Source organism: Euleptes europaea, chromosome 1 (assembly GCF_029931775.1).
Source record: "Euleptes europaea isolate rEulEur1 chromosome 1, rEulEur1.hap1, whole genome shotgun sequence".
NCBI classification, from domain to species: Eukaryota; Metazoa; Chordata; class Lepidosauria; order Squamata; family Sphaerodactylidae; genus Euleptes; species Euleptes europaea.
The window spans coordinates 160,606,748-160,631,631 of record NC_079312.1 but is presented as its reverse complement, the minus strand read 5'-3'; the positions used below and the strand labels follow the sequence as shown (position 1 = coordinate 160,631,631).

At 44.7% G+C, this 24,884-nt stretch overlaps 1 protein-coding gene across 1 annotated transcript; it reads right to left on the bottom strand.

Moving 5' to 3' along the window:
- Nucleotides 1-6,785: 6,785 nt before the first annotated feature.
- On the bottom strand, nt 6,786-24,422 carry LOC130493506 (keratin, type II cytoskeletal 5-like). The gene is made up of 9 exons (XM_056867261.1): nt 23,705-24,422; nt 21,700-21,914; nt 19,128-19,188; nt 18,445-18,540; nt 16,108-16,272; nt 14,086-14,211; nt 9,282-9,502; nt 7,430-7,464; nt 6,786-7,308 (listed from the first exon to the last, which is right to left on the bottom strand). The coding sequence occupies exons 1-9, from the start codon at nt 24,278-24,280 to the stop codon at nt 6,965-6,967; spliced, it is 1,839 nt and encodes a 612-aa protein (XP_056723239.1). The 5' UTR covers nt 24,281-24,422; the 3' UTR covers nt 6,786-6,964.
- Nucleotides 24,423-24,884: the final 462 nt, after the last annotated feature.

Below are 24,884 nucleotides of genomic sequence, written 5' to 3'. Positions count from 1 at the left end.
AAGCTATTTATTTTGTTTTAGCTGTACCTATTTTTCAGCATGGGTTTGTTGTTTAGGTGGTAACCTCCAGGTACTAGCTGGAGATCTCCTGCTATTACAACTGATCTCCAGCTGATAGAGATCAGTTCCCCTGGAAAAAAGGGCCACTTTGGCCATTGGACTCTATGGCATTGAAGTCCCTCCCCTCCCCAAACCCCACCCTCCTCAGGCTCCGCCCCAAAAACCTCCCGTTGGCGGCAAAGAGGGCCTTGGCAACCTTAGGTGGCACCTGGAGATCTCCTGCTATTACAATTGATCTCCAGCCAACCATGACCAGTTTCCCTGGAGAAAGTGGCCCCACCTGCCAAATCTCGAGGCATTTCCCAACCCAGAGCTGGCAACCCTCGGCATAGTCTTGGATCCCAACCAGCATTTCTGCAGGTGCAGGACTTGGGGGAGTCAATTACCTTCAGCAAATGAGTGGCAGTAGGCAGCCAAATCCCCTTAACCCAAAGGCAAGCATTTCTTTGCAGAGAATTCTGTCTGATTGATGTGTGGTTCCAGCCCTGCATGATTTTGCATAACAGGTTAATTTCGAAAGTAATCATTACACCCTAACTGTGGAAATATTGTTTTTTTTCCCCTTCTTTCTTGCCCAAACAGAGCACTTGAAAGCCCTTTGGCCTTCAGTGTTTCCTTTTGATTTGCTAATTGCTCAACCATCATTGTTGGCTTGGGTATTTCTTTTTTAGAGGACATTGATTCATAGAGTCGCCATGAGTCGGAAGCAACTTGACGGCACTTAACACACACGCAAGCACGCACGCACACACACACACACACACACACACACACACTTCTTTTTTGACTGTGTCCTATTGTCAAAATGTCACCAGGTCCTAAAACTGTGAAGTAGGACTCCTTGTGGAGAAGGGAGGACTCGCTGGATGCCTGCACGGTACAGTTCATTCAGTTTCTAAAAGCCACCCATGGGCATTTCGGTCAGCACATGCAGCCAGCTTCTGGGGATCCATTGTTCATGCTCATTTTTGTTTGCAGTGGCTGACTACTGTAGCTTTACCCTTCTGTTCACAGAACAGCCAAAACAGTTTTCAAATGGAGAGGAGGAAAGGGAGTATGCCCAGTATGCCTCATATTCAGGGTTGCTGCATCCCCCCTGGCCACCGGTGGGGGGTAGGTAGGGTTGCCAGGTCCCTCTTCACCACTGGCGGGAGATTTCGGGGGCAGAGCCTGAGGAGGGCAGGGTTTGGGGAGGAGAGGGACTTCAATGCCATTGAGTCCAATTGCCAAAATGGCTATTTTCTCCAGATGAACTGATGTCTATCGGCTGGAGATCAGTGGTAATAGCAGGAGATCTCCAGCTAGTACCTGGGGGTTGGCAACCCTACTGTATTGAGAAGGATTCTGGGGTGAGAACATAAGGACATAAGAACATAAGAAAAGCCCTGCTGGATCAGACCAAGGCCCATCAGGTCCAGCAGTCTGTTCACACAGCGGCCAACCAGGTACCTCTAGGAGGCCCCCAAACAAGACAACTGTAGCAGCATCCTGCCTGTGTTTCACAGCACCTAATATAATAGGCATGCTCCTCTGATACTTGAGAGAATAGGTATGCATCATGACTAGCATTCATTTTGACTAGTAGCCTGAGAATCCTGCTCATTTTATAATGTCTTCCAATCCAGGATTGTCTTTTGCTGTATGTAGGTTTGCCAGGTCCCTCTTCGCTACCGGCAAGAGGTAGTGCCCTGTCCTCCATGAACGTGTCCACTCCCCTCTTAAAGCCTTCCAAGTTGGCAGCCATCACCACATCCTGGGGCAGGGAGTTCCACAATTTAACTATTGAACGATTTAAGGGCCGTTTCAATCCCCTGCGGTGCACAAGTTGCTTGAGAAAGCATTCCTTAAATAAACACACTTTGCACATGCTTTGAGGTGCAACCTGAATCACTCGTTGCTTCTAGAATGTCTGAAAACAACCAGTCTTCCTGAAACTGTTGGAAGGGGGAAACATTGCGCAAGCTTACAAACACTTAGTTTCTTGAGATGGGGACGTGTATAATGTATCAAAGCTAATTGCGTTCATACAGGATACGTAACTAGGGATGCACAAATCTGCAGGTCATGAACAAGGACCTGAGTTTTTGACGATTGGTTCAATAGGTCTGGTTCAATAGAACTGTTCTTTACTGTTGCATCGCTGTGTTCCTTCCTAACCCTGCAGCAGAACTGGCTTTTCTTGCACAATAAAAGGAATGCCAGTGCAAAATGCCTCCTCAGTTTAATTTCCAGTAGAACCAATGTTGGTAACATTTGTTTAATGTTGGGAAAGTTTATTTATTAGTAATGGTTGCCTGGCCTCATTCTGGCATACATGTCCATAGGCATGTTTCTATTTCCATAATTAAAATGGTGGCTGGGATAAAGCTATTGCTTAGTATAATGCAGGGGTGGGGAACGTCAGGCCCGGGGGCCGTATAAGGCCCGCGAAATCATTTGGTCTGGCCCTTCGTGGGTCCTGGCAGATCTCTAGCTCAGAAGGATCCAAGACTGGCGATCTGCCCCCTCCTGGAGACAGGAATAGCCTCTATTCAAGGCGGATGTGAGTTTGTTTTGCTGAGAAAAGGAACCTTTCCCCCCCCCCCTTGCAGAAGAGTCATAAGCTATGGAGCTGCTAGGACCGCCCAAGAAACTGTGTTAACCCTTTCCCACCCGGGCCGTGGAGAAACTATGTGGCAGACACTCAGAGCCGTCACCGGTCATGCCTCTTAGCTAAATGTTTGACCAAATATAACAGGCAAATTTTTAAGTTGATAATTTCGTATGGCCCGCGAATGATGTTATAAATATCCAAATGGCCCTTGGCAGAAAAAAGGTTCCCCACCCCTGGTATAATGGAAGTGAAGTAATACATGTTACCGGGGAGGGGGGCATAATATTGGGAAACTGACAGCAGGTGAGCAGTAGGTAGGGTTGCCAGGTCCCTCTACGCCATCGGCGGGAGGTTTTTGGGGCGGACCCTGGGGAGGGCGGGGTTTGGGGAGGGGAGGGACTTCGATGCCATAGAGTCCAATTGCCAAAGTGGCCATTTTCTCCAGGTGAACTGATCTCTATTGGCTGGACGTCAGTTGTAATAGCAGGAGATCTTCTGATTCTGCTATTACCTGGAGGTTGGCAACCCCAGCAGTAGGGTTGCCAACTCCTGGAGATTTTTTGGGGTGGAGCCTGAGGAGGGTGGGGTTTGGAGAGGGGAAGGAAGTCAGTGGAGCATGATGCCATAGAGTATTACCCTCCAGAGCAGCCATTTTCTCCAGGGAAACTGAACCCTGTAGTCTGGAGATCAGTTGTAATTCCAGGAGATTTCCAAACCTCACCTGGAGGCTGGTGACAGTAAATTTGATCAAAGTAACTTCTGATATAGATTGTGTTTTGTCGATTTGCCTTCAGGGGAAGCTGTAAGGTTTGCTTTCTACGCTGTCATTTATTGAATGCCTCTCTTGTTTTTCTTTCCTCTTGTTGAGCTGTTTCTTCTCTGCCTGTAAATTAGGTCTGGCCTGAAGGACTCTTTGTTACTGGAAGTCCTACCGATAGTTAGTATCTCTCTCGCAATCCTGTTGTTCCCATAAGCTTTGTACATGCAATTTTGCATGCGTGGGATTATGATTATTTCCCCAGCTGCGCTATTAAGTGCAGAGTCGACAGTTACCTAGCTGATCCCATTCATTTTATTACAATATGGCTCTTCAGGTTTTAAATCATCACTTTTTAAGAAAATGCAGAAACATCAAGAAGTTAGACTTAAGCCTACTTGGAAATAATAGCTCTTGAAGCTGTTTCATCTAGTCCCATATGTGTAATATCAAGCTATGATTTATTTGTGCTGAGGAAAAGGCGCGCATACCTAGGCGTGCATGTCTAGGCGCATGCCTCTTCTCATTATGTCATATGTTCCAGATCTGGGCCCTGGCACAATAAACAAGATTTCTAGCAAGGCAATCATTTCAGACTTTTTTATGTGAGTGCATTAGGGGGGAAATAGATTTGGGGGTCTGGAGAGCAGAAGAAATACTTAGGGAAGCACATTTTCAAGATCAAGTTGCAAGAAGTGAGTGCATTTTTAATTATGGTTAATATTTTATCCCTCATAACAGTTAACAGCAACAACTGTATATTTAGGGTTGCCAACCTCCAGGTAATAGCAGAAGATCTCCTGCTAATACAACTGATCTCCAGCTGATAGAGATCAGTTCACCTGGAGGAAATGGCCGCTTTGGCAATTGGACTCTATGGCATTGAAGTCCCTCCCCTCCCCAAACCCCGCCTTCCTCAGGCATCGCCCCAAATACCTCCCACCGATGGTTAAGAGGGACCTGGCAACCCTATGTATATTACCTGAAGTGTTACTGTATGTTTTTTATTTTTCCCCGTTTTTATTGTAATGGATAATGTTTGTAATTATTTGTTGTAAACCTTGGATTACAAGATTGACTGTAAGGGGAGGCATCAATGTTTAAATTTTTTCAAAAGCCCATTTGATTGTTTTTAATAATAGTGGATGGAATTAGAAATACAGGTTGAGTATCCCTTATCCGGACATCCGATATCCCGGCTGACCCGAAAACTGGACCTTTTGAGCCAGCATGCAGGCATTACTCACAGGCCCTCAGCAGTGCCACTGATGGTTCAATGTACCTTTATAAAGTGTGTATGTATGTGTGTGTGAAGTGCCGTCAAGACACAGCCGACTTATGGTGACCCCTTATTGGGGTTTTCATGGCAAGAGTCTAACAGAGGTGGTTTGCCAGTGCCTTCCTCTGCGCAGCAACCCTGGACTTTCTTGGCGGTCTCCCATCCAAATACAAACCAGGGCTGACCCTGCTTAGCTTCTGCGATCTGACGAGATCAGGCTAGCCTGGACCATCCAGGTCAGGGCATAAAGTGTATATAAAACATAAATGAATTTTTTTGTTTAGACTTGGGTCCCATCCCCAAGATATATCATGATGTATATGCAAATATTCCAAAATATGGAGAGATCCGAAATACGGATCACTTCTGGACCCAAGCAGTCCTGATAAAGGATACTCAACCTGTATAGGTATTCCTGGGGTGGAAAAACATATGTGATTTGAAACACACAAGATAACAGGAGGAGATCTTCCTTGCTCTTCCTAAATAGTACTACGGTCTAGGTCAGGCCTGAAACAGTGCCTCCTAATTCTTTGCATATGCTGTGTGGGGGTTCCAAAAACTGGTCACGGGACTTGAAAAGGTTGAATACCCTGAATGGGGATGCCTGAATCTAACGAAAAGTCCCATCGAAGAACACCTTTTAGGAGACTAGCAACAGAAAAGGGATTTAGGCTTTTGAGAGAGAAAGACGACAACGGAAACCACACATTTAAAAATGACAGTTGCTCTTTATTTCTCATGCAGCCTTGCATGGTAGAAAGACAAAGGTCCATAACCACTTGGATGAAGCATTAGAAAATCAGTGTTACGGTTCAGAAAACAGTAGCAACAGAAGCAATCACCTTTTCCACATTTGCTTTCCCTTCTAAGAAAGAACCAAAGTTTTTTTGTGTTTTTATCATTGGAAGTGATACCTGTGTGTGCTGGGACATAGGATGGGAACAGATCTTATCTCGAGTGTTTCAGAAACAGTTCCTTTTGGCAAGGGCAGGATGATTTTATGGGGCTGTAGCTTGATCCTACCTTCAATGAAATGAACACGCCCAAACAGGAGAAACGATTCCCAAAAGCATGTTCTAAGAGTGAGAAAAATCTTAAAGCCTGCCAACTGGGAAACTCCCATCACTGTCTACAGTAAGTGAAAGCATTGAAAGCTGTTAATTCAGCAAAGAAATTAACTTTAAGTACAGGCGTAAATTCCACTGGCACCCAAAGGGATTAAGGAAGTGTTAGAAGTCAATGATAATGTTTTTCTAAAAATGGGGCATTTTCCAACCAAGGAGCAACCAGCAAGTTAGAACCTCTTTGACATGGAATACAGCAGTTGATCAGATAGAGATGATTAAGTACCAAGCGGCTAGGTTTTAGAGAAACTGACCCACAGACTGCAATGGACTTAGAAGAGTGTAACTCTGTTTAGGATTGCACTGTAATTCAGCTAGAAGATTCAAAGAGCTGGGGGTAAATTCCTCTCTACCTTCTGCCCTGTGGAACTGGATGTCTAGGAATATGCTGTATTGTTGACCAGAGGGAGACAGTAGCAGCGACTTGCTAATTGTGGAAGATTGGGAAGATACCTCCAAATCACCCCCTTGGAAGGATTCCCTAGATGTGTATAAGGGCTTGTTGAAAGGGGTGAATTGATTGGTTTGGTCATAGATTGTATTAGAGCTAAACTAGCAATCTCCACTGATTCCCCCTTCCCCTTCAAGACCCCTCGTTCCTCTGGGGGTCCTATCCCCCAGGAGCACCATTTCGTAGAGATCAATGGACTGTAGTGGGAAGGGGGGAAGACAGGATAATTCTGTTCTGTGGAGTGAAATTTAGTCTGGATCCAAGCCAGTGGATCATGCACTGTTCTTGGATTAGCCATGCGAATCTATAAAACCATTTGCATGGAGAACCCATTTTAACAAAATATTTTTTTCCAGATATGTCTTCTCCCACTGATGTACAGAGAGCTTGTTCCTTCTCCTGGATCTTTCTTGAAAGGACAGGAAACATGGTTCACACGATGTGGTTCTTTATCCTCCTGTACACAACTGGGTACATCTAATTCACAACTGCAAGCCTGTTTCTGCCCATGAAAAGCTCTCAGTAGACCAGGGTTCAAACATCTGGATCCGTGCGGTGGCCAGCCTCATATGGAAAAGGCAAAAGATCAGAGGGGAAGAGCTTTGCGGAGCTATTTACACACTGAATTGGAGAGTTTCACTTGCAAATGGCAGTGTGCTCCCATTCAGGTTGGGGGTGGGGTGGTGGTGGTCAACCTTTAATAGACTGTTTTCTTGGTCGAAGTGGTTTTTGATACGATTTTCACACTGGAGCTTCCTCCACCTCCCCCACCGGAGGAGACACGGCCCCCTCCAGAGCTAAAACTGCTGCCACCCCCCATACTGCCGACCCCACTTCCATAGCCACCACCAGTGCTGAACCCGCTTCCCCCTCCTATGCTGTAGCCGCTGCCGCCAACACTGTAGCCGCCGCTGCCACTGCCGAAACCAACGCCGTGTCCTCCTCCCAGACCGATCCCGTGTCCTCCTCCCATGCCGCCTCCTCCCATGCCAAGGCTACTTCCGCCGCCGTAGCCAAGTCCACTGGAGGTGCTGACCACAGCTGAAAAACATGTATTGAAAAAGTTAAGTTTCCTCTGTCCCTTGAAAAGAATAGTCCGTTTTAGAGACACCTTAAAAAAACATACTAAAAACTAATTCAAAAGAAGAGAAGGGCTACTTACAGACGCTCACATTTCCAACGCCTTCGCCATACAATCTGGTAGCAGAAAGAAAGAAAACATTACTAGGAGAAGTTTATGCAAATGCTTTAGCTTTTCAACAGATTAGGGAAAGGAAAGGTAGTCCCCCTGTGCAAGCACCGGGTCAATACTGACCCATGGGGTGACATCACATAAAGACGTTTACTAGGCAGACTATGTTTACGGGGCGGTTTGCCATTGCCTTTCCCAGTTGTCTATACTTTACCCCCAGCAAGCTGGATACTTCAACCTCAGAAGGATGGAAGGCTGAGTCAATCTTGAGCCAGCTACCTGAAACCGACTTCCATCAGGATCGAACTCGGGTTGTGAGCAGAGCTTAAATTGCAGTACTGCAATTTACCTCTCTGCACTATGGGGCTCCTTTATGCTTTAGCTTTTCAGCAGATTAGTGGTCTATTCAAATTTCAATACCTTTATTGGCATACCATCAAGCAGTCGATCAAATAAAACTAACCCTCTAAACATCATTTAGCCTCCGTCTCTTAACAATTTCATAAAAAAATTCAGCCACAGATTCAATAGTCTCAGAATCTCGGGAGGATAACAACAATTTGATCTTACTATCATCAGCTTGATCTACATGATTTGAAAGAAAGGGATCTAAAAGGACTGCACGAATTTCACAATAAAATGGACAATTCAAGAGCATATGGTCAATACTTTCAATCTCCCCCAGAGCACATTTACACACCCTGGCAGAGTATGGAATTTTCTTATATCTTCCATACAGAATAGCAGAAGGGAGAACATTAAAACGGGCTAACATAAATGCCCTCCGGAGATGAGGGATAGTAAGACAGGGCAAGTACTCTGGCAGGGAATTTGATATTCCCCATCGCAGCGGTGAGCATCTTCCAGAAGCTAGACTTCTAAGTTCTTGCATTTCAACGTCAATAATTCTTTGCTTGATCAAAGCATATGCTGCTCTCTCAGAAATAGTGGTCTATTCAATGTAATCAGTTTTGAAGTCAGAAGTCTTATATTTTTCTCAGGCAAATAGGATTACCGATTACTTTTCTGTCACACATTCATGGGGATCTCTTTTCTTAAGCTTCTTCTTCTTCTTTTTTTAAGAAGCATCTTGGTTTTAACTTTGCTAATGTCATATGTATGTATATGGAAATGGACTTCTACATGCAAATCCCTGAAAGAAGAACCACACATGCAATTGGATGCCTTGCACAAAGCTTCCTGTGCCCAATCTTATGTGGCCAGGGCTGCACAAAGAGACCCTTGCTAGAAAAGTAGTAATCAGTTGTTTTGACAGGGGACAGTGGCAGAGCTGGGTCTAGTGCCCCTCCCCAACTCCCTACTGATCAGCATAAGAGGACAGATAATAAAGTGCATAAGTACATAAAACATGTGTGTGTGTAAAGTGCTGTCAAGTCACAGCCGACTTATGGCAACCCCTGCAAAGAGCTTTCACAGCAAGTGAAAAGCAGAGGTGGTTTGCCATTGCCTTCCTCTGCAAAGTCTTCCTTGGTGGTCTCCCTTCCAAGTACCGACCCTGCTTAGCTTCTGAGATCTGACTAGGTCGGGCTATACCATGCCGCCTTCCCTCCCACATAAAGTATATAATGAAGCAAATGTCACTAAAGAAAAACCAGGGGAAAATACAGTGGAACAGAGTGACTCTATTAGAGAGAAAAGGAGAAGGAAAAGTGATGTTCTGGGGAAGGTGAACAATTGCCTGAATATTTGTGGGTTGGGAAATGAGAAAAGGAATTGCTTGATAGGTTATGGGCTTAGCAACAGCGAAACTACCAAGATTGCTGATCACAAGACTGCTTTTCACACTTGAACCCCCACCAACCTGCTTTCCTCTCCTTCTAGTAGCTTCCTGTAGGTGGCAATCTCAATATCTAGGGCCAGCTTGACGTTCATCAGCTCCTGATATTCCTTGAGCTGCCGTGCCAGTTCCTGCTTGGTCTTCTGCAGGGCTTCCTCCAGCTCATTCAGTTTCTGCCTTGCGTCCTTCAGGGCCAGTTCCCCACGGTCCTCAGCCTCGGCGATGGCTGCCTGGAGTTGGGCACACTGCAAACCGGGACAGGGGACTAGTTAATGCAATGAATACACAATTTAGTACAATTCTCTTTTTACTTGCACCAATCAGGAGCAAGCAGAAATACTTAATGGAGTGATTCTTGCTCTTCCATTAAGTAGCCAGCATTATTCAAGGTTCAAGCAGACACTTTTGTCTTCTGGAAACATCAAGATTCTTTCCTCCAAGTCTGCCAAATGATATCAACAGAATTCTATAGGGTGGTTCCTGCTTAATGTTTTACTTAGGACCTGGGGAATACTTTCAGAGTGGATCCTGTGGAGGCATGCACAGGAGTGGTGTAATAGTTAGAGCATCAGAGTAGGCCCTGGAAGATTCGGGTTCGAATCCCCTCTCTGCCATGGAAACTTGTTGAGTGACCTTGGGCCAGTCACACACTCCCAACCTAACCTACCTCACAGGTAGGGTTGCCAGCTCCGGGTTGGGAAATACCTGGAGATTTTGGGGGTGGAGCCAGAGGAGGGAGGGGTTTGGAGAGGGAGGGACTTCAATGCAGTAGAGTCCATCTTCTAAAGCAGCCATTTTCTCCAGGGGGACTGATCTCTGTCGCCTGGAGATCAGTTGTAATCGTGGGAGATCTCCAGCCACCACCTGGAGGTTAGCTAAGCAAAAATACAGCACAGATACCAACAGCGAACTGTGGAGAAACAAAGGTACCAAGCTCACAATAGTAATGCAAAAAGTGCTCTATTATTTACAAGTGCAAGCGTCAAAAATATCATGAACATATACAAACATAACACAATGACAATGTAGCTGAAAGCTACCTGAAGAAGACAAATGTTTGCAAAAGTAAGTACAATGACTTGTTTGACAACTTTCTTCTTTTAACAGAAAGCAATAATGGAGCCTAGAATCGGGGGAGGCATGCCTCTGCTGGAGCGTTTGCCGGTTACTGTGGTAATTGTTCAAGCAAGAGACTCCAGCTGGGCTTAGATTCTCCACACAGTTTCACTCAGGCAGCCAGAAAGGTGCATGGAAGGGAAAGATTGCTATTGAAAAATTATTTATAAAGGATTTGAAGGAGCAACAGTTTGAGGCCACCGGCTGACGAAGCTGTCTTTGGACGGCGAAAGCGTTTATATAATCCGGCAAACGCTCCAGCAGAGGCGGGCCTCCCCAGAAGAAAGTTGTCAAACAAGTCGTTGTACTTACTTTTGCAAAAATTTGTCTTCTTCGGGTAGCTTTCAGCTACACATTGTCATTGTGTTATGTTTGTATATGTTCATGATATTTTTGACGCTTGCACTTGTAAATAATAGAGCACTTTTTGCATTACTATTGTGAGCTTGATACCTTTGTTTCTCCACACCACCTGGAGGTTGGCAACCCTACTCACAGGTTTGTTGTGAGGATAAAAAGGAGAGGAGCATTGGGTCCCCGCTGGGGAGAAAGGTAGGATATAAATGAAGTAAATAAATAAATGAATGGATGAATAAAATGGTTGCAATAGAATGAACATGAATATGGAGGGCAAGAATGCTTCCTTCCCATCATCAAAGAAAATCCCAGAAAAAATCCAGTGCTGATACAGAGGCATAGACGTTGAATGGGCATTTGCCTCTGCGTAAGGAATCAGATAGGAATGCAGCTGGGTTGCATTGCCTTGCATTTGTTCTCAGGGGCAGGGCTTTGGCTGTGTGGCAGAGCATCTGCTTCGCATGCTGAAGGTCCCAGGCTTAATCCAGCATCACCAGTTAAACAGAAGCAGGTAGTAGGTAATGTGAAAGACCTGGAGAACTGCTGCCAGTCAGAGTAGGCAAGACTAGCCTGGCTAGAGCAATTGCCTGAAACAGTATAAGGTAGCTTCACATATTCACATGGCCCAGGGGAATTATTGCCCCGTTTGTATGGGTTCCTCAGTTTTCCCAGGTTCAGCAGGATCGGTAGTGAACTGTGTACACAGAAAGTACATCTTCCCATGCAGTGGGATCAAGTATGAGCTTCCACTTTTCCCCTGTGTAAATGTCATGCTAGCTCAAGTCCCTTATTTCTGGCTCGGTAGAGTGACTTTTGACATGGATGCCTCCATGGGAATTATTCCAAAAGCCAATACCACATTGGAAGAAGTTTTTCTCAATGTCAGCATTTCATGCCTTCTATATTGCTTATGGTGACATTAAGGGCAATTAATATTCGGAGACTGGGTAACAGAAGCTGGGTCTCCTTGGGTGAACTTTTGAGGGCGTGGTGCGTTTTACATATTGCTTGTCTGGCATTACCTAGGGAAAAGTGGAGGAGGAGAACTCTAATTTCATTTGCAATGCCTGAGAGGCATTATAAAGCAAATAATTGTGGTTTGTTGAAGTCTCTTGCGTAGACAACCTGTGGCACTTGTACAACGAGAATTGTATTGTCTCTGGAATTACCAAATAAAGCTTGGTTATGTGGGGGAGAAATGCTAATTATAAAGCCACAATTAGAGAAATGCCATTGAAACTGGCGTTTTCCCAATGCGCATATTCTTTGCCCATAATTGAGTTTTATCATAATTTCCAACAGCTCCCCATGACTCATTTAGCACTTGAAAAGGCACGGAGGGAGGGGGGAGGAACAAGATCTCATGGTACCACTGTGCCACGGGCCCGGTCAGAATCAGGCGCTCGCTACAATTTTTAAACTGCTAAATTCTCATCTAGAATGGCATTGGTGGCCATGGGTTGGCCTGTGCCTGCCCAAGCCCACTGATAAAATGTAGTTTGGCTTTTGGTGTCAGCTGATTTTGGAGAATGGGGGTCAACTTGTTTTTCCAGAACAACAGATTGCTTACGCAAAGGTGAAACAGCAAAGGAAGTGAGTACACCACCCTGTCGTATACCTCTGGTATAGGGGCTGAATTACCATCTTCTGGGCATGGATTAGGGGGCCACTGGAGGTGTGAGGGGGAGAGGTAGTTGTGAATTTCCTGCATTGTGCAGGGGGTTGGACTAGATGACCCTGGAGGTCATTTCCAACTCTTTGATACTATGATTCTAGTGAGCTGGCCTTTTGTTAGAGCAATAGACTTGAACAGAGGTATTTAAGTAGACCTGTTGAGTAAAGAAAGGAGTGTATCATAATTCCTTGTCCTTTGCATTGTCTATGTTGATGTTAGGGAAAATTGGCATTTTATTAAACTTTGAAGGATAGATCACAGAAGTCACTTTGTGTGAAAGTTTCCTGGTGGGAACCGCTTTCATGTACTGCCTGCCAGAGCAGTACCTAGGGGGAAATGGAGACGATCCCTGATCTCATTTGCAATGCCCGGGAGGTATTGTAAAGACAAGTCGTTTGTTCTATTTTGCATAGCTTCCCTCTGGTGCTTATGCAATGAGAACAATATTATCTGGGTGATTATCAGCACGGCTCTACAGACTAGTTGAGACAACACAGTTTGGTTATAGGGAAGAAATTATTAAAATCAGAGTTAGATTATTAAACCAAGCTGCCATATCTCTTACAGCTTAGTTTCTTTGCTGCAAAATGTTTAAGGGCGTTAAACCATTTTTATTCTGCTTTTCTCCCCAGCTAGGACGCAAAGAGCTTACAACATTGTTCTCCCAGCCTCTATTTTATCCTCATACTAAAAACCTTGCGAGGTAGGTCAGGCTGAGAGACAGTGAATGGCACAAGGTCATCCAGGAAGCTTCCATGGCAAAGTGGGGATTCAAACCTGAGTCCTGGATCCTAATTCAACACTGTAATACACTGGTTCCCAACCGGGGGTCCGTGGACCCCCAGGGGTCCGCGAGAACTAAATTAAGGTACGCGAAACAAAGTTATAAACCCATAATGAATTAATATTTTCAATTAAAAGTTCTCTATTATAAAAATATATTCAAATATTATTCTAAGTTTAATGTTTAACTAACAGTTATGATTAAAGTTTATTTTCAAATTCTCGGAATTTTTATTTTGAACCTTGGGGTCCCTGCTCCGAACAAAAAAGTCCTAGTGGTCCCTGGTCAAAAAAAGGTTGGGAACCACTGCTCTAATACGTTAGGTTTCTTATATAGTGGGTACAAATTAGTGGCAAAAAAGTTTTCTGGGTTGAACAATATTAGGCTAGGAGGGAGATGTATGTTCCATTCCTTCTGCAAAGCAAAAAATAACCCCTCCCTTCATGTGTAGGGTTGCCAGCCCTGGGTTGGAAAATACCTGGGTATTTTGGGGGTGGAGCCTGGAGAAGACAGGGTTTGGGGAGGGGAGGGACCTTAGCAGGGTATAATGCTGTAGAGTCCACCCTCCAAACAGCTATTTTCTCCAGGGGAACTGATATTGGTTGTCTGGAGATCAATTGCAATAGCAGGAGATCGCCAGGTCCCACCTGGAGGTTGGCAACCTTATACATATAGTAAACTCGCATATCTGTGAAAAGGGTTTAACTGGTCTTCTCTCTGAGATGCTGCTGTTCTTTGTGTGTGGCATGTTTCCTTGGGGAAAAGGTGCCTGGTTCTCCCGTGACAAATGGCTGTGATTGTATGGAAGATTGTCCAGCTACTAAATCGGCAAGCACATATCCTAGGCCTCTATTTACACAATGCAACACAACCAGACACAACGTCTGCACTGTTACCTGTTTCTTCAAGGCATCTATTTCACTTCGCAGCCTCTGTATCATCCGGTTAAGCTCCGCAATTTCCGTCTTTGTGTTGCGGAGGTCATCTCCGTGTCTCCCGGCGGAGACCTGCAGCTCTTCATACTGGTGTTCAGGAACAAACAAGGACAGAATGCAAAACGTATGGTCATCATGATGCAGAAAAGGAAATCCACCTTGCATAGAGAGATCAGGGAAGGAAGGGGGAACTGTGACTGGATGCAGGAAGTTTGTGAGATCCTACCGAAATGACTGTCATTGTGATGGATGAAAGCTGCCTGTGTGACGTGGGCTCTGTCTCTTCCAGAGCACAAACACACACAGCAGCCCTTAAAGCATCCCTGTGTGCCAGGACCAGTGTCCAGAGAGAAGGATAGGTTTTGCCTGACTGCTAGAGTGATTCCAAATGCAACACTTGACTTTTCGCCAATGATCTGAATTGCAGGCGTTCACTTATATGGCACAACACTTTTAGTGCACCTGGAAAAACCCACTCCCTGCTTCTGGTGACCCTCAACATTGAGAATCATCCATTTCTATCTGCACAGTACCATCTTTGGTTCTGCTCCTTGGTCATGCCTGAGTGGGACTGAGTCTTGGTAACACAGCTACCAGAACAGGACAAAGTCCCAAAGGTTCAGACCCACATAGGGTTGCCAACTCTGACCTTAGAAATTCCTGTAGATTTGGGGGTGGTCCCTGCAGAGGACCCAATTTGGGGAAGGGAGGGAGCTCAGTGGGGATGTGATGTCACTCAAGGACTTCCATTTCTCCTAGACTCTATGTTCTACCATAGAGTCCATTCCCCCAAAACTGTCATTGCCTCCAGGGGAATTGATCTCTGTAATCTAGAGATCATTTGTAATTCTGGGGGGAACTCCAGGCCCTATCTTGGCATGGGTCATCCTTGACCCCCACACAGCAACAAATCAGTATGGTCACAAGCCATTCTGAGCATATTCTGCAGGGCTCTTCCTCTTTATCCGGAGCATCGATGGCTGCTGCAGCTGGAGACAGGAAGTGGCAAGAAGTTCCATGGCAATATTTCCATTGGGAAGACCCATTGGACAGGGCTGCCTCCTCCTTCATGGTCTGATGTATCAAAGTGTGGGGGTAGGCAGGGATTCTTCCTTAGATCAGATGAGATATCCTTCCCGACAAATTTGGAAGCTCCTACTCAGAGGAAAGTTGGATCCCATTTATAATTTCTGTGCATGGAAAGGTTTCTATGACTTCCCTACTTCCACCCTCTGTCTGCAGCCCAAAAGGCCTCTCACAATGATGGTGCCAAGGGAACAGGTTGTGAAGATTGGAAGTCTGCCATGGGAAAGGGGGGTTAAGCAAAAACAGACTTCTATTCCACCCACAGGAATGTTATGCAGGATTCAATTGGGTATCTGTAGGAATTCCGGTGCAAGTGAAAGGACATCAGAAAGAGAAGCAAAGGTTCTGAGGGATTCACACAAAGCAAAGCTTTCCATTATAAACAGTGATAGGGTCTTCAGAGACCTACGACAATGTTCTGGCCAAACCCTCTTCCCAGATGTGGCTGCTGCTGTGGGCAAGCCCGTCGGTGAACTTTAACCTCCTGAGACTGGTCTCACCTCCGGAGCACCGACAGCGCAAAGCCAAGACATTTGGGGGCCTCAAATGGAAAATCTAATTGCCCCCGCACACATACTGCCAATAAAAATGCTGGAATATGTTCAAGAGCAAAAACTGAATGACACCTCTGTGCCCACTGCCTCAGCCAGCCATTTCATTCCATCTAATAGTAGGGAAAGTTCTGAATAGCAAGAGAAAGGAAGCTGACAAGATGATCCAATCAGGGCCGGTTTACCACCCAGGTGGCTACTTGGGGAAGTCCAATTGGGTAGGCCAGCACAGGTGGAAGTACATGCCCCTGTACCCATATCCTCTGACTCCACTTCTAAGTTCATTTGATTAGAAATTCCGTGGTAATTGTAGGTCTCTTGTCAATTTATTGGCATAGCTCTTTACCTTGGATTGATACCATGATTCAGCTTCACTTCGGCTCCTGTTGGCAATGTCTTCATACTGTGCTTTGACTTCAGCAATTATGCTGTTCAGGTCCAGGCTTCTGTTGTTGTCCATCGATAACACAACAGAGGTGTCAGATACCTGCTGCTGCATCTGAGTCAATTCCTGCAAGGAAGACCAAATTTGACTTGGTGAATACATATAGGACAGATTGCAGAAGACAACTGAGGCCACATCCAGTCAAGAGTACTGCTGAAAATTACTTCAGGAAATGAAAATTTTAACTAACTTCTTCTAGGCTGAATATGCCCTCAATGTTTCCCACAATTGATTTTGTTGGGTGTAGGGACCATGAAGCCCTAAGCTGGATAGCCTAGGATAGCCCAATCTTCTCAGATAGCAGTAGCTAAGCAGGCTCAGCTTAGCTGGGGTCAGGAAGCAATTTTCCTCCAGGTCAGATTGGCCAGGGATCCTGGAAGATTTTGGGGGGGCATTTTCTGGGCATGGAGTAGGGGGTCACTGGTGTGCTTGTGGGGGGAGGTAGTTGTGCATTGTGGGGGGGATTGGACTAGATGAGCCTGGTGGCCCCTTCCAACTATATAATTCTATGATTAATATTTGGACGGAGACCACCAAGGAAGTCTAAGGTTACTACACAGATGCAGGCAATGACAAGCCACCTCTGAATGTCTCTTTCCTTGAAAAGCCTATGGAGTCACCATAACTGGGCTACAACTTGACAGCAAATTGGGTGGGTGGGGGGTTAAGAAGGAGGCAATGATGGTTTGGGAAGCTGTTAGTTAACATTATTGTTTTTAAAAATCATTTAAGATTTTTTTTTAAAAAAAACTATCCATCAAAGTTCTATTTCAAAAGCAGAATGTATAGGACTTGTCCAGCTTCAGGCATTGTTTTATAGACAATTACACTAATCCAACAAGAGGGAGCTTGAGTTGGAAGCTCGTTTCCACACATGGAGCCAACACAGCTACAGACTAGACTTCCCCACCCACACTGCCATGCTCATTAAGCCTCATTGTTGAACTGACTGTCTTTTGATGTGCATCTCCGAAACATTTGCATTAATCTCTCAGAAATGGTTGTTGCTCAAGGAGCTTTGCTTGTACTACAATCATAACGAGCCCCTTTGTTTTAGGAAAGGGGTTGGCCTCCAAAACCTAAGCACTTCCTTTGATCTTTGTCAAAGCCCGCATGAAAAGTGCAGGGGACTTCCCTTCTCTGGAATGCTTGTACTTTGAATTTTTGACATCTTACATTTTGGCAAGGATGACACAATGTCATTGCACAGTGTATAGAACTTGGCCTTTCTGAAATCTGGAACCTAATCTACAATTTAGATGCATTGGAATATATTGCACAAAGGTGGTGGGTGGGGAGGGGTCCATTCTGAAACCTTTATGCTTCTTGAAAGTAAACTGTTACACTGGAGAAGCTTAAATGTCGCTTTATATTCCATGCCTGGTCTCTATGGTGCTATGGCTAAATATTATGATTACATAACTCAGAAGTTGAAAGGTAAAGTCAAACTGAACAGATTCAATTTATTGCAAACATTTCTCAATCGGAGTGATTAATATCACTCAGGTAGAGGGTGGATCTTCCTGCCAAGGAAGAGGGTGGATTTTCCACTATTGGCAGTCCTCAAGTTCAGACTCGACATTGTCCCAAAGAAGATGCTTTATTCAAATACAATTTTACTTGTCTTGATCCTGTAATAGCTGGAGGAAATCGGGCTTACGTTGCACAAGATGTGATAATTGATGTCGCTAAGTCTGTACTTGCCTTAAAATTAATTTGTCTCGTCAAGTGGAAGGTGGGGGGAGGGGAAAAACTCGCTGGGAAATGTGGCATGTCCAAAGGGAGGGAAATATGATCTGAAATTTCCCACAGAGGAGTATGTACATGTATCTCAAGAGCCCATCTGGTGTAGCCTTTACAGCGTTGGACTAGGAGGATGAGGGCGACCTGGGCTCAGAATCCTGCTTGCTATGAAATTCATTGGCTGACCTTGGGTCAGCCATTCTCTTTTAGCCTAATCTACCTCACAGGACAGTTGTAAGGACAGAAAAGAGAACCCCATACACCATCCTGAGCTCCTTGGTGGAAAGACATAGCTCTCTGGTAGAGCTTTGCAGGAGGGATGTCCCACATTCAATCCGTGGCACCTCCAGTTAACAGGGCTGGGAAAGACCTCTGTCTGACCACTTGAGAGGTCTTATCAGTGAGACTATGCATTACTTGCTCATTGCTCTGACTTCATATGTTAGTTTCAGCTCCAGAGAGAAAGATTCGAGGTACCCAAGATAAGATGCTTACCGCTTCATACAGTGCTCTCAAGAATTCAATTTCATCATTCAGTGAGTCTGATTTGCCTCCAAGTTCAATCTTGTTCATATAGGCACTATCAACATCCTGTAGAAAACGAAGGGAAAATAATTTGCATTCCAAAGGACCATTTCCTCCCCCGCCCACGAAGCCTAACAAGTCCAACGGGGAGGGAAGGCGGCATAGTGTAGCCTGATCTCATCAAATCTCAGAAGCTAAGCAGGGTCGGTCCTTGGAAGGGAGACCAGGCCACCAAGGAAGACTCTGCAGAGGAAGGCAGTGACAAACCACTTCTGTTTCTCACTTGCTTTGAAAGCTTCTTGCAGGGGTCGCCTTAAACCAGCTGCGACTTGATGGCACTTTACACATACAACAAGTCCAACCATTCATTTTATCTGTTTAAGAATCCAATATTCCAAAACATTGGTTGGCTCTCATTTCTAATTAGCTGTGGTAGAACTACATGAGAAGTGAGGGATTCTTGGGATCCTTAGGGGCCAGAGCTCAGCAGAAGAGTGGAAGGATAATCAGCTCCTACAGTTGAGGAGTTTAGCTATCGCGGTACATCAGAGACACTGCAGAGTATCAGGTAATTCAGGACTACCAATTTCTGGGGCCTGGGTAATTGATTTAACCTTGTATAAAGTAGTGATTATTATAAAAATAATTCTTACCTTCTTCAGCACGACAAATTCATTCTCTGCACCTGTACGCCTGTTAATCTCTTCTTCATATCTGTGGGAACAACCGAGAGTCAAGACTGCACCAGTATGTTTCAATACAGGAACCAATCACAGAAAGAAGAGACAAGAGTGTAAATGCAGCCAAGTTAATCCAGCCAGTAGGTTGGTTTTCAGTCCACTTGTCATGGGTGTTCTCCCAAGAAAACTGGTCTGTGGAGCCTGGCGGCTACATTTCCATGTATACCTTTGAAAATCAATCCCATGTTACTTCCAGGTTATTAGATCGTGCAGAAACTCTATCTGCATGTTGCCTAGTCTACCTCTAGGACTGCTGAATGGATATAAAGGACCATGGATTTCATGGGAAACTATAATTAAAGCCAGTGTGGCATAGTGGTTAGAGTGTTAGACTAGGACCAGAGAGATATAGGTCCAAATCCACAGGTAGATAGGATGGTTTTCAGCCAGCCATTCTTTCTCTCCCAGTCTAACCTGCCTCCCAGGATTGCTGTGAGCATAAAATGAAGAAAGGGATGACCCTGTGCTCTCTGGAGGATGGTGAGATAAAAATAGGATACATAATGATCACATGACAGTCTAGCCATTGGCAATTTTTCTCATGTGTAAGATATTTACTGTCACCTATAGCATGTGACTTGACTTGCTTCTGCTGTGCTGGAAGTATCTGTTTTTAAGTGGGCACATGGATTGTCTTTGAGACACACTGTGGTATGGTTACATGGGATGGGGGAACTGGTAAATAGTTGGTCTTTTTTTCTGTGGGAGACAAGGGTTGGACTACACTGTCTTTTGATCCCTACCTACTGTATGGATGAATTTCAGTGATTCCCTTTCACCAAGTCTTTCTCCGTCAGATAAGGTCTTTCTCCACTTGAAGAGGATTTAGTAGAAAGGAGCCATCGGAACCAACTGATCCAAGTTAGCGGAATGGAGACATTGAACCCAGTGATCAATTCCATTGGCCAATATCACAACATCACAAGAAATATCAGTAAAAATAACAGCAAGGGCTGTTTCCTGCATTGCATTTTTTAGGTATACACTTAAAAGTTATTGTGTAAATAAGATATATTTAGACACATGTATATTATATGGGTAGATGCAGCTGCTTGTCAAATGTACATTTGGGGGCAAACCCTGGTTGGCTGCCATGAAATCCATGAAAGAAACCTACAAGTTACAGGCTACAACTGTTGTAAAATTGTGGGTTGGATCCAACCAGCTTTTCTGCTGGTGAAAAAAGGAGGAGGGAGAGGTCCCCTTTGACCACCAAAAGTCTATGCTGGATATCATGGGATCTACATGGACAAAAGCCATATGAGATGGCAGCTGTAATAAGGATGGGAATTGTGAGACAGAGTGAAAAAGCTGACTGGCTCTAACCCTATATTTGCAAAAGTTTGAATAGGCATTGCTAACTCATGCCATGGATTTAACTTAATCCCTGCTTCTTTAGCTAAGCTTGGCAAAAGGAACTTGCTACTTTAGAGGCATGCTTTCATGAAATTTCATAACTTCAGGCCCACTGAACTCATCAAACAGACAGGATGGGGCCTGCATCCACTGGGGGGAAAAAGACCGGAAGGATTTGTGTCTAGCAGGTTCTTTGTAAACACTTTTTGATGCCAGGCTTTGTACTTATTTTGCTTTCCACCAACTGGCTTTCAAAAAACTGAATAGATGGTGCTAGGAAGGAGCTTGGAAGAATCCACATGGACTTCTGTGCAGTATTGCAATGCTATGTGCAGAAGGTAAGAAATGTCTGTCTCTAATGTTTTAAGCCTTGGCCTGGTTAGCCCAGGCTAGCCTGATCTCATCAGATCTTGGAAGCTAAACAGGGTTGGCCCTGGCTAGTATGTGGAAGGGAGACCTCCAAGGAATACTAGGGTTGTGATGTGAAGGCAGGCAATGGCAAACCACCTCTGAACATCTCATGCCTTGAAAACCCTACGGGGTTGCCATAAGTCAGCTGTGGTTTGACAGCAAAAAAAATTGTTATACTATGAGCAGAAGTTAAGAATTGCCTGTCTCTCTAATGTTTTAAGTTCTCTAACGTATTGTAGCGATGACCTCTGCCAAGCCTTGGCTGGCAAAGTGGTTTGGTTAAATGCAAGCAACAGCTTGGATATAATTTACTGACCGCTGTAATTTTCATCCATTCTGAATGCACACATTAGTGATGCAGAGTCTGTCTGGATTGATTCAAGTAGGGCAAAAATTACATCTTAGTTATCCCCAGACAATAAAGTGGCAACTTCACCTGTTGCCAAATCAAAGGGATGTAGGGGAAGAGTGGAGGATTTCCACCAATCAACAAAATATTTACATTTTTCTCACTTTAGAAACAGCTAGCATGTGCAAGCCAACTTCTATATGCAGTCATACCTATCTAAGGCTGCAAGCTGACTCACTTTTACTTTGGAGTCAGCCCCATTGAGCTTAGATGGAACATGCATAAAATTGGGCTGTGTATTTAGCAAGAAATGCACAGATGATAAAAGGAAGGTTCCAATTCATCCTGGGACAGACAGAATATGCTTACTTGTTCTTGAAGTCTTCCACCATGTCTTGCATGTTCCTCAGTTCTGAATCCAGCCTTCCCCGCTCACCTACTAGAGAATCAAGTTGCCTTCTAAGATTATTCACATATCCTTCAAAAAGGGGTTCAACGTTGTTTCGTCGAACAGTTGTTCCCTGTTCTTGTAAGAGTGCCCATTTGGTTTCAAGGACTTTATTCTGTTGTTCCAGGAATCGGACCTGCAAGAAAGAATAGGTAAGGGGTTGGTAATAAAGTATAAGAAACTATACATCCACTGGGAGGGAAAAGATGCTATCTGAGGAATGAGAGTGTGTGTGACAGAGAGAGAGAGAGAGAGAGAGAGAGAGAGAGAGAGAGAGAGAGAGAGAGAGAGAGAGAGAGAAGACTGCAAAGCACAGCTCTTCTATGGAACCTTAGTTTTCCTCTGCAGTTGAAAGGTAGCCTACAAACATCTACTTGCGATCTAGATTGAAAGCTCCTGGGGCCAGAGTCTTATTTTTTGCTTCTCTTCCTCTGTAAAGTGCCATGTGTATTAATGGTAGTATGCAAAAATAATGATAGCGGGTATAAGCGGGTATAATAAAGGATAAAAGTGATAGAGGGCTAAGAGAATACAAGCAGAGAGAATGAACAGAGACAGTAAAGGCGGAATTTCGAAAAGGGCTCAGGAACACCAGCAATCCCTGTTTTAGGGCTGATACATTATTACCAGATCCTCTGCAAACAGAGACCAATGTAATTTAGTTGATGGCTAATCAGTCCACCAACTGGTGCCCATTCAAATTTTGACAGAAAGTTAATAGGAAATAAGTAACATGAAACAGACTGATATATGCATGCCTTTTAAAATGCATTTTTTCCTGTTGCATGTTATTTATTCCATTTTAAAATGCCTCCCTCCAAGAAGAGGCACTCCATCACATGGGCTCCTCTGAATGTCAAGCATGTTGCAAAGGCATCTGATTAATCATCCAAACTCTTAGCAAAACCATAACTAATAGGAAACATCAATAAAAGACTACCATGCAGATTAAAAAAGTCTATTTTTTGATAAAACAAGCTATTTTCTAACTCATACTTGGTTGATTCATACATATAATAGACTTAGGAACAATTGCAGTTTCCACATTATTTTAGTTGTGTTTGATAAATAAAGTACCTCTCCCTGGCCTCCTCCCTCTATTGTTGAAGCAGGGACACCCCTACTTTACTATTGTGGGTTTTCTCTTTGGTTTGCAAACCCACATCCTCTTGGGAAAGAGAAATGGCTCAAGGACTTGAATTGAGAATACCAGGGACAATATTTTGCATTCTTGAACAGCTTTTAAAAAAAAATGAAATCAGTCCAGTCTTCACTTCTGCCTGTGTGGTGACTTGTCTGCCATAAGTTATACCATAATACAAGGATGCCCATTTCTATATTGCTGGAAGCCACTTATTTTCCAAACAATGAACACGTGGAGCTGCCTTATACTGAGTCATAGAATCATGGACTCATAGAGTTGGAAGGGACCACCAGGGTCAGAGTCAGACCATTCGTCTATTAAGTTCAGCATCGGCTACTCTGTCAGTGGCTCTCCAAGATCTCAGGCAGAGATTTTTCACATCACCTACTACCAGAACCATATAGATGCAGAGATGCTGAGGATTGAGCCTAGCACCTTCAACATGCAAAGCAGATGCTGTATCACTGAGCCATGAGACATGATGCCTGGATGTTACACAGTCATCTTGCCACAAAGGGTAAAGTAACTTTACCCTTTGCATGTACATAACCACTTATGTACATTTGCATGTACATAACCACTTTAGGGGAGAAAATAAAGGACTGGTGGCATATTCTTACTCATGCCCACTTCTGATGTGGCATCATGGAGAAGCAAGGGATGCGTGTTATGAATCATCTCAAAGAGCCATTATATTGGAAGGAAGAACTGACCGCGTGATGGGTCCCTGCAGATTTAGTGAAGCTTTGAATATTCAAGAAGGCATTAATCTGTGTACTTACCTTGTCAATGAAGGAGGCAAATTTGTTGTTGAGAGTCTTGATCTGCTCCCTCTCATGCGTACGCACTTTCTGAATCTCTGGGTCAATCTCCAGGTGGAGTGGTTGCAGGAGATTCTGGTTGACGGTCACCGCTTGGATGCCCCCGGGTGGGCAAATGGGAAACCCTGGTCCACCTCTTCCACCAAAACCTGGAGCGCCTACTGCAAAGCCAGCTCCAGGAATTCCAAACCCTGGTCCGCCATAACCAAAACCTGCGCCACCTGCACCACCTGCGCCAACACCATAACCAAAGCCAGCCCCTCCACCAGCGCCGTATCCACCACCGAAACCTGCTCGGTAACCTCCACCGTAGGACATGCGTTTGTTTCCACCTAGGCTGTACATGCTTCGACTGCCGAAGCCGCCACTGGCTCCATAGCCACCACCACCTCCTCCGACTCTTGAGCTTCCGACCCGAGAAACGGAGTATGAACTAAAACTTGATCTCCCGCTGCCGCCACCACCAACAATGGCAGAACCAGAGGAGAAGCCTCTGTTGCCACCTCCAGAGGATGCTCTATAGGAGATACGACTCATGGTGGTGGTGGTGATGTTCAGAGAGGGGAGGAAAAGACAAGGAAAGGTTTTGGCTACAAGCAGAGCTTCAAGGGAAGAGCAGAGAACGAAGAAGGCAGAACCCCTCTGATCTAGAGGAGCGGGAAATCTCCCCTTTTATGTGCTTGGGGAAAAAAACCTGGCAAGTGATTCAAGGCAATCTGATATGTTCATAGGCTTGCCTTGCAGCAACTTGTCTCATTAAAACACGCCTACTCGTCAGTAAGAGGGCGGGGGTGGGGAGGGGGAGAGACATCGTCTGCAGACAGGCAGGAAGGCACTGAAGGAATATGAATTTTCCCTTTTTCGAGGAGGGTGTGCCATAAATCACAAAGAAATGGGAAATGAGATTTTAACCACAGTGTTTGCATACTTGGGATTTTCGACAGTTCACGTTAAGAGCCTGTTTGCACAAGGGGAGGGGATGTCCATTCCTTCAGTCAGACTTCAGAGAGAGCAGGAGCTAAAGCAAGCAGACCTCTACATAAGTTGGTTTCCTTCTTATGGCTTTTGCAGGGGGGCGGGCAGTGATGGGTCTGAAGGGCAACAATTGGATCTCTGTTGTGTGATTGATTGTAATAAACTT

What these genes read in the sequence shown, in the direction of transcription:
- LOC130493506 (XM_056867261.1), bottom strand. Translation starts at nt 24,280, where the DNA reads ATGAGTCGTATCTCCTATAGAGCATCCTCTGGAGGTGGCAACAGAGGC. An exon ending in TAGATGCCTTGAAGAAACAG is followed by an intron (nt 9,503 to 14,085) that starts GTAACAGTGCAG and finishes CCCGGTTTGCAG; the next exon opens with TGTGCCCAACTCCAGGCAGC. An exon ending in CGTTGGAAATGTGAGCGTCT is followed by an intron (nt 7,309 to 7,429) that starts GTAAGTAGCCCT and finishes CATGTTTTTCAG; the next exon opens with CTGTGGTCAGCACCTCCAGT.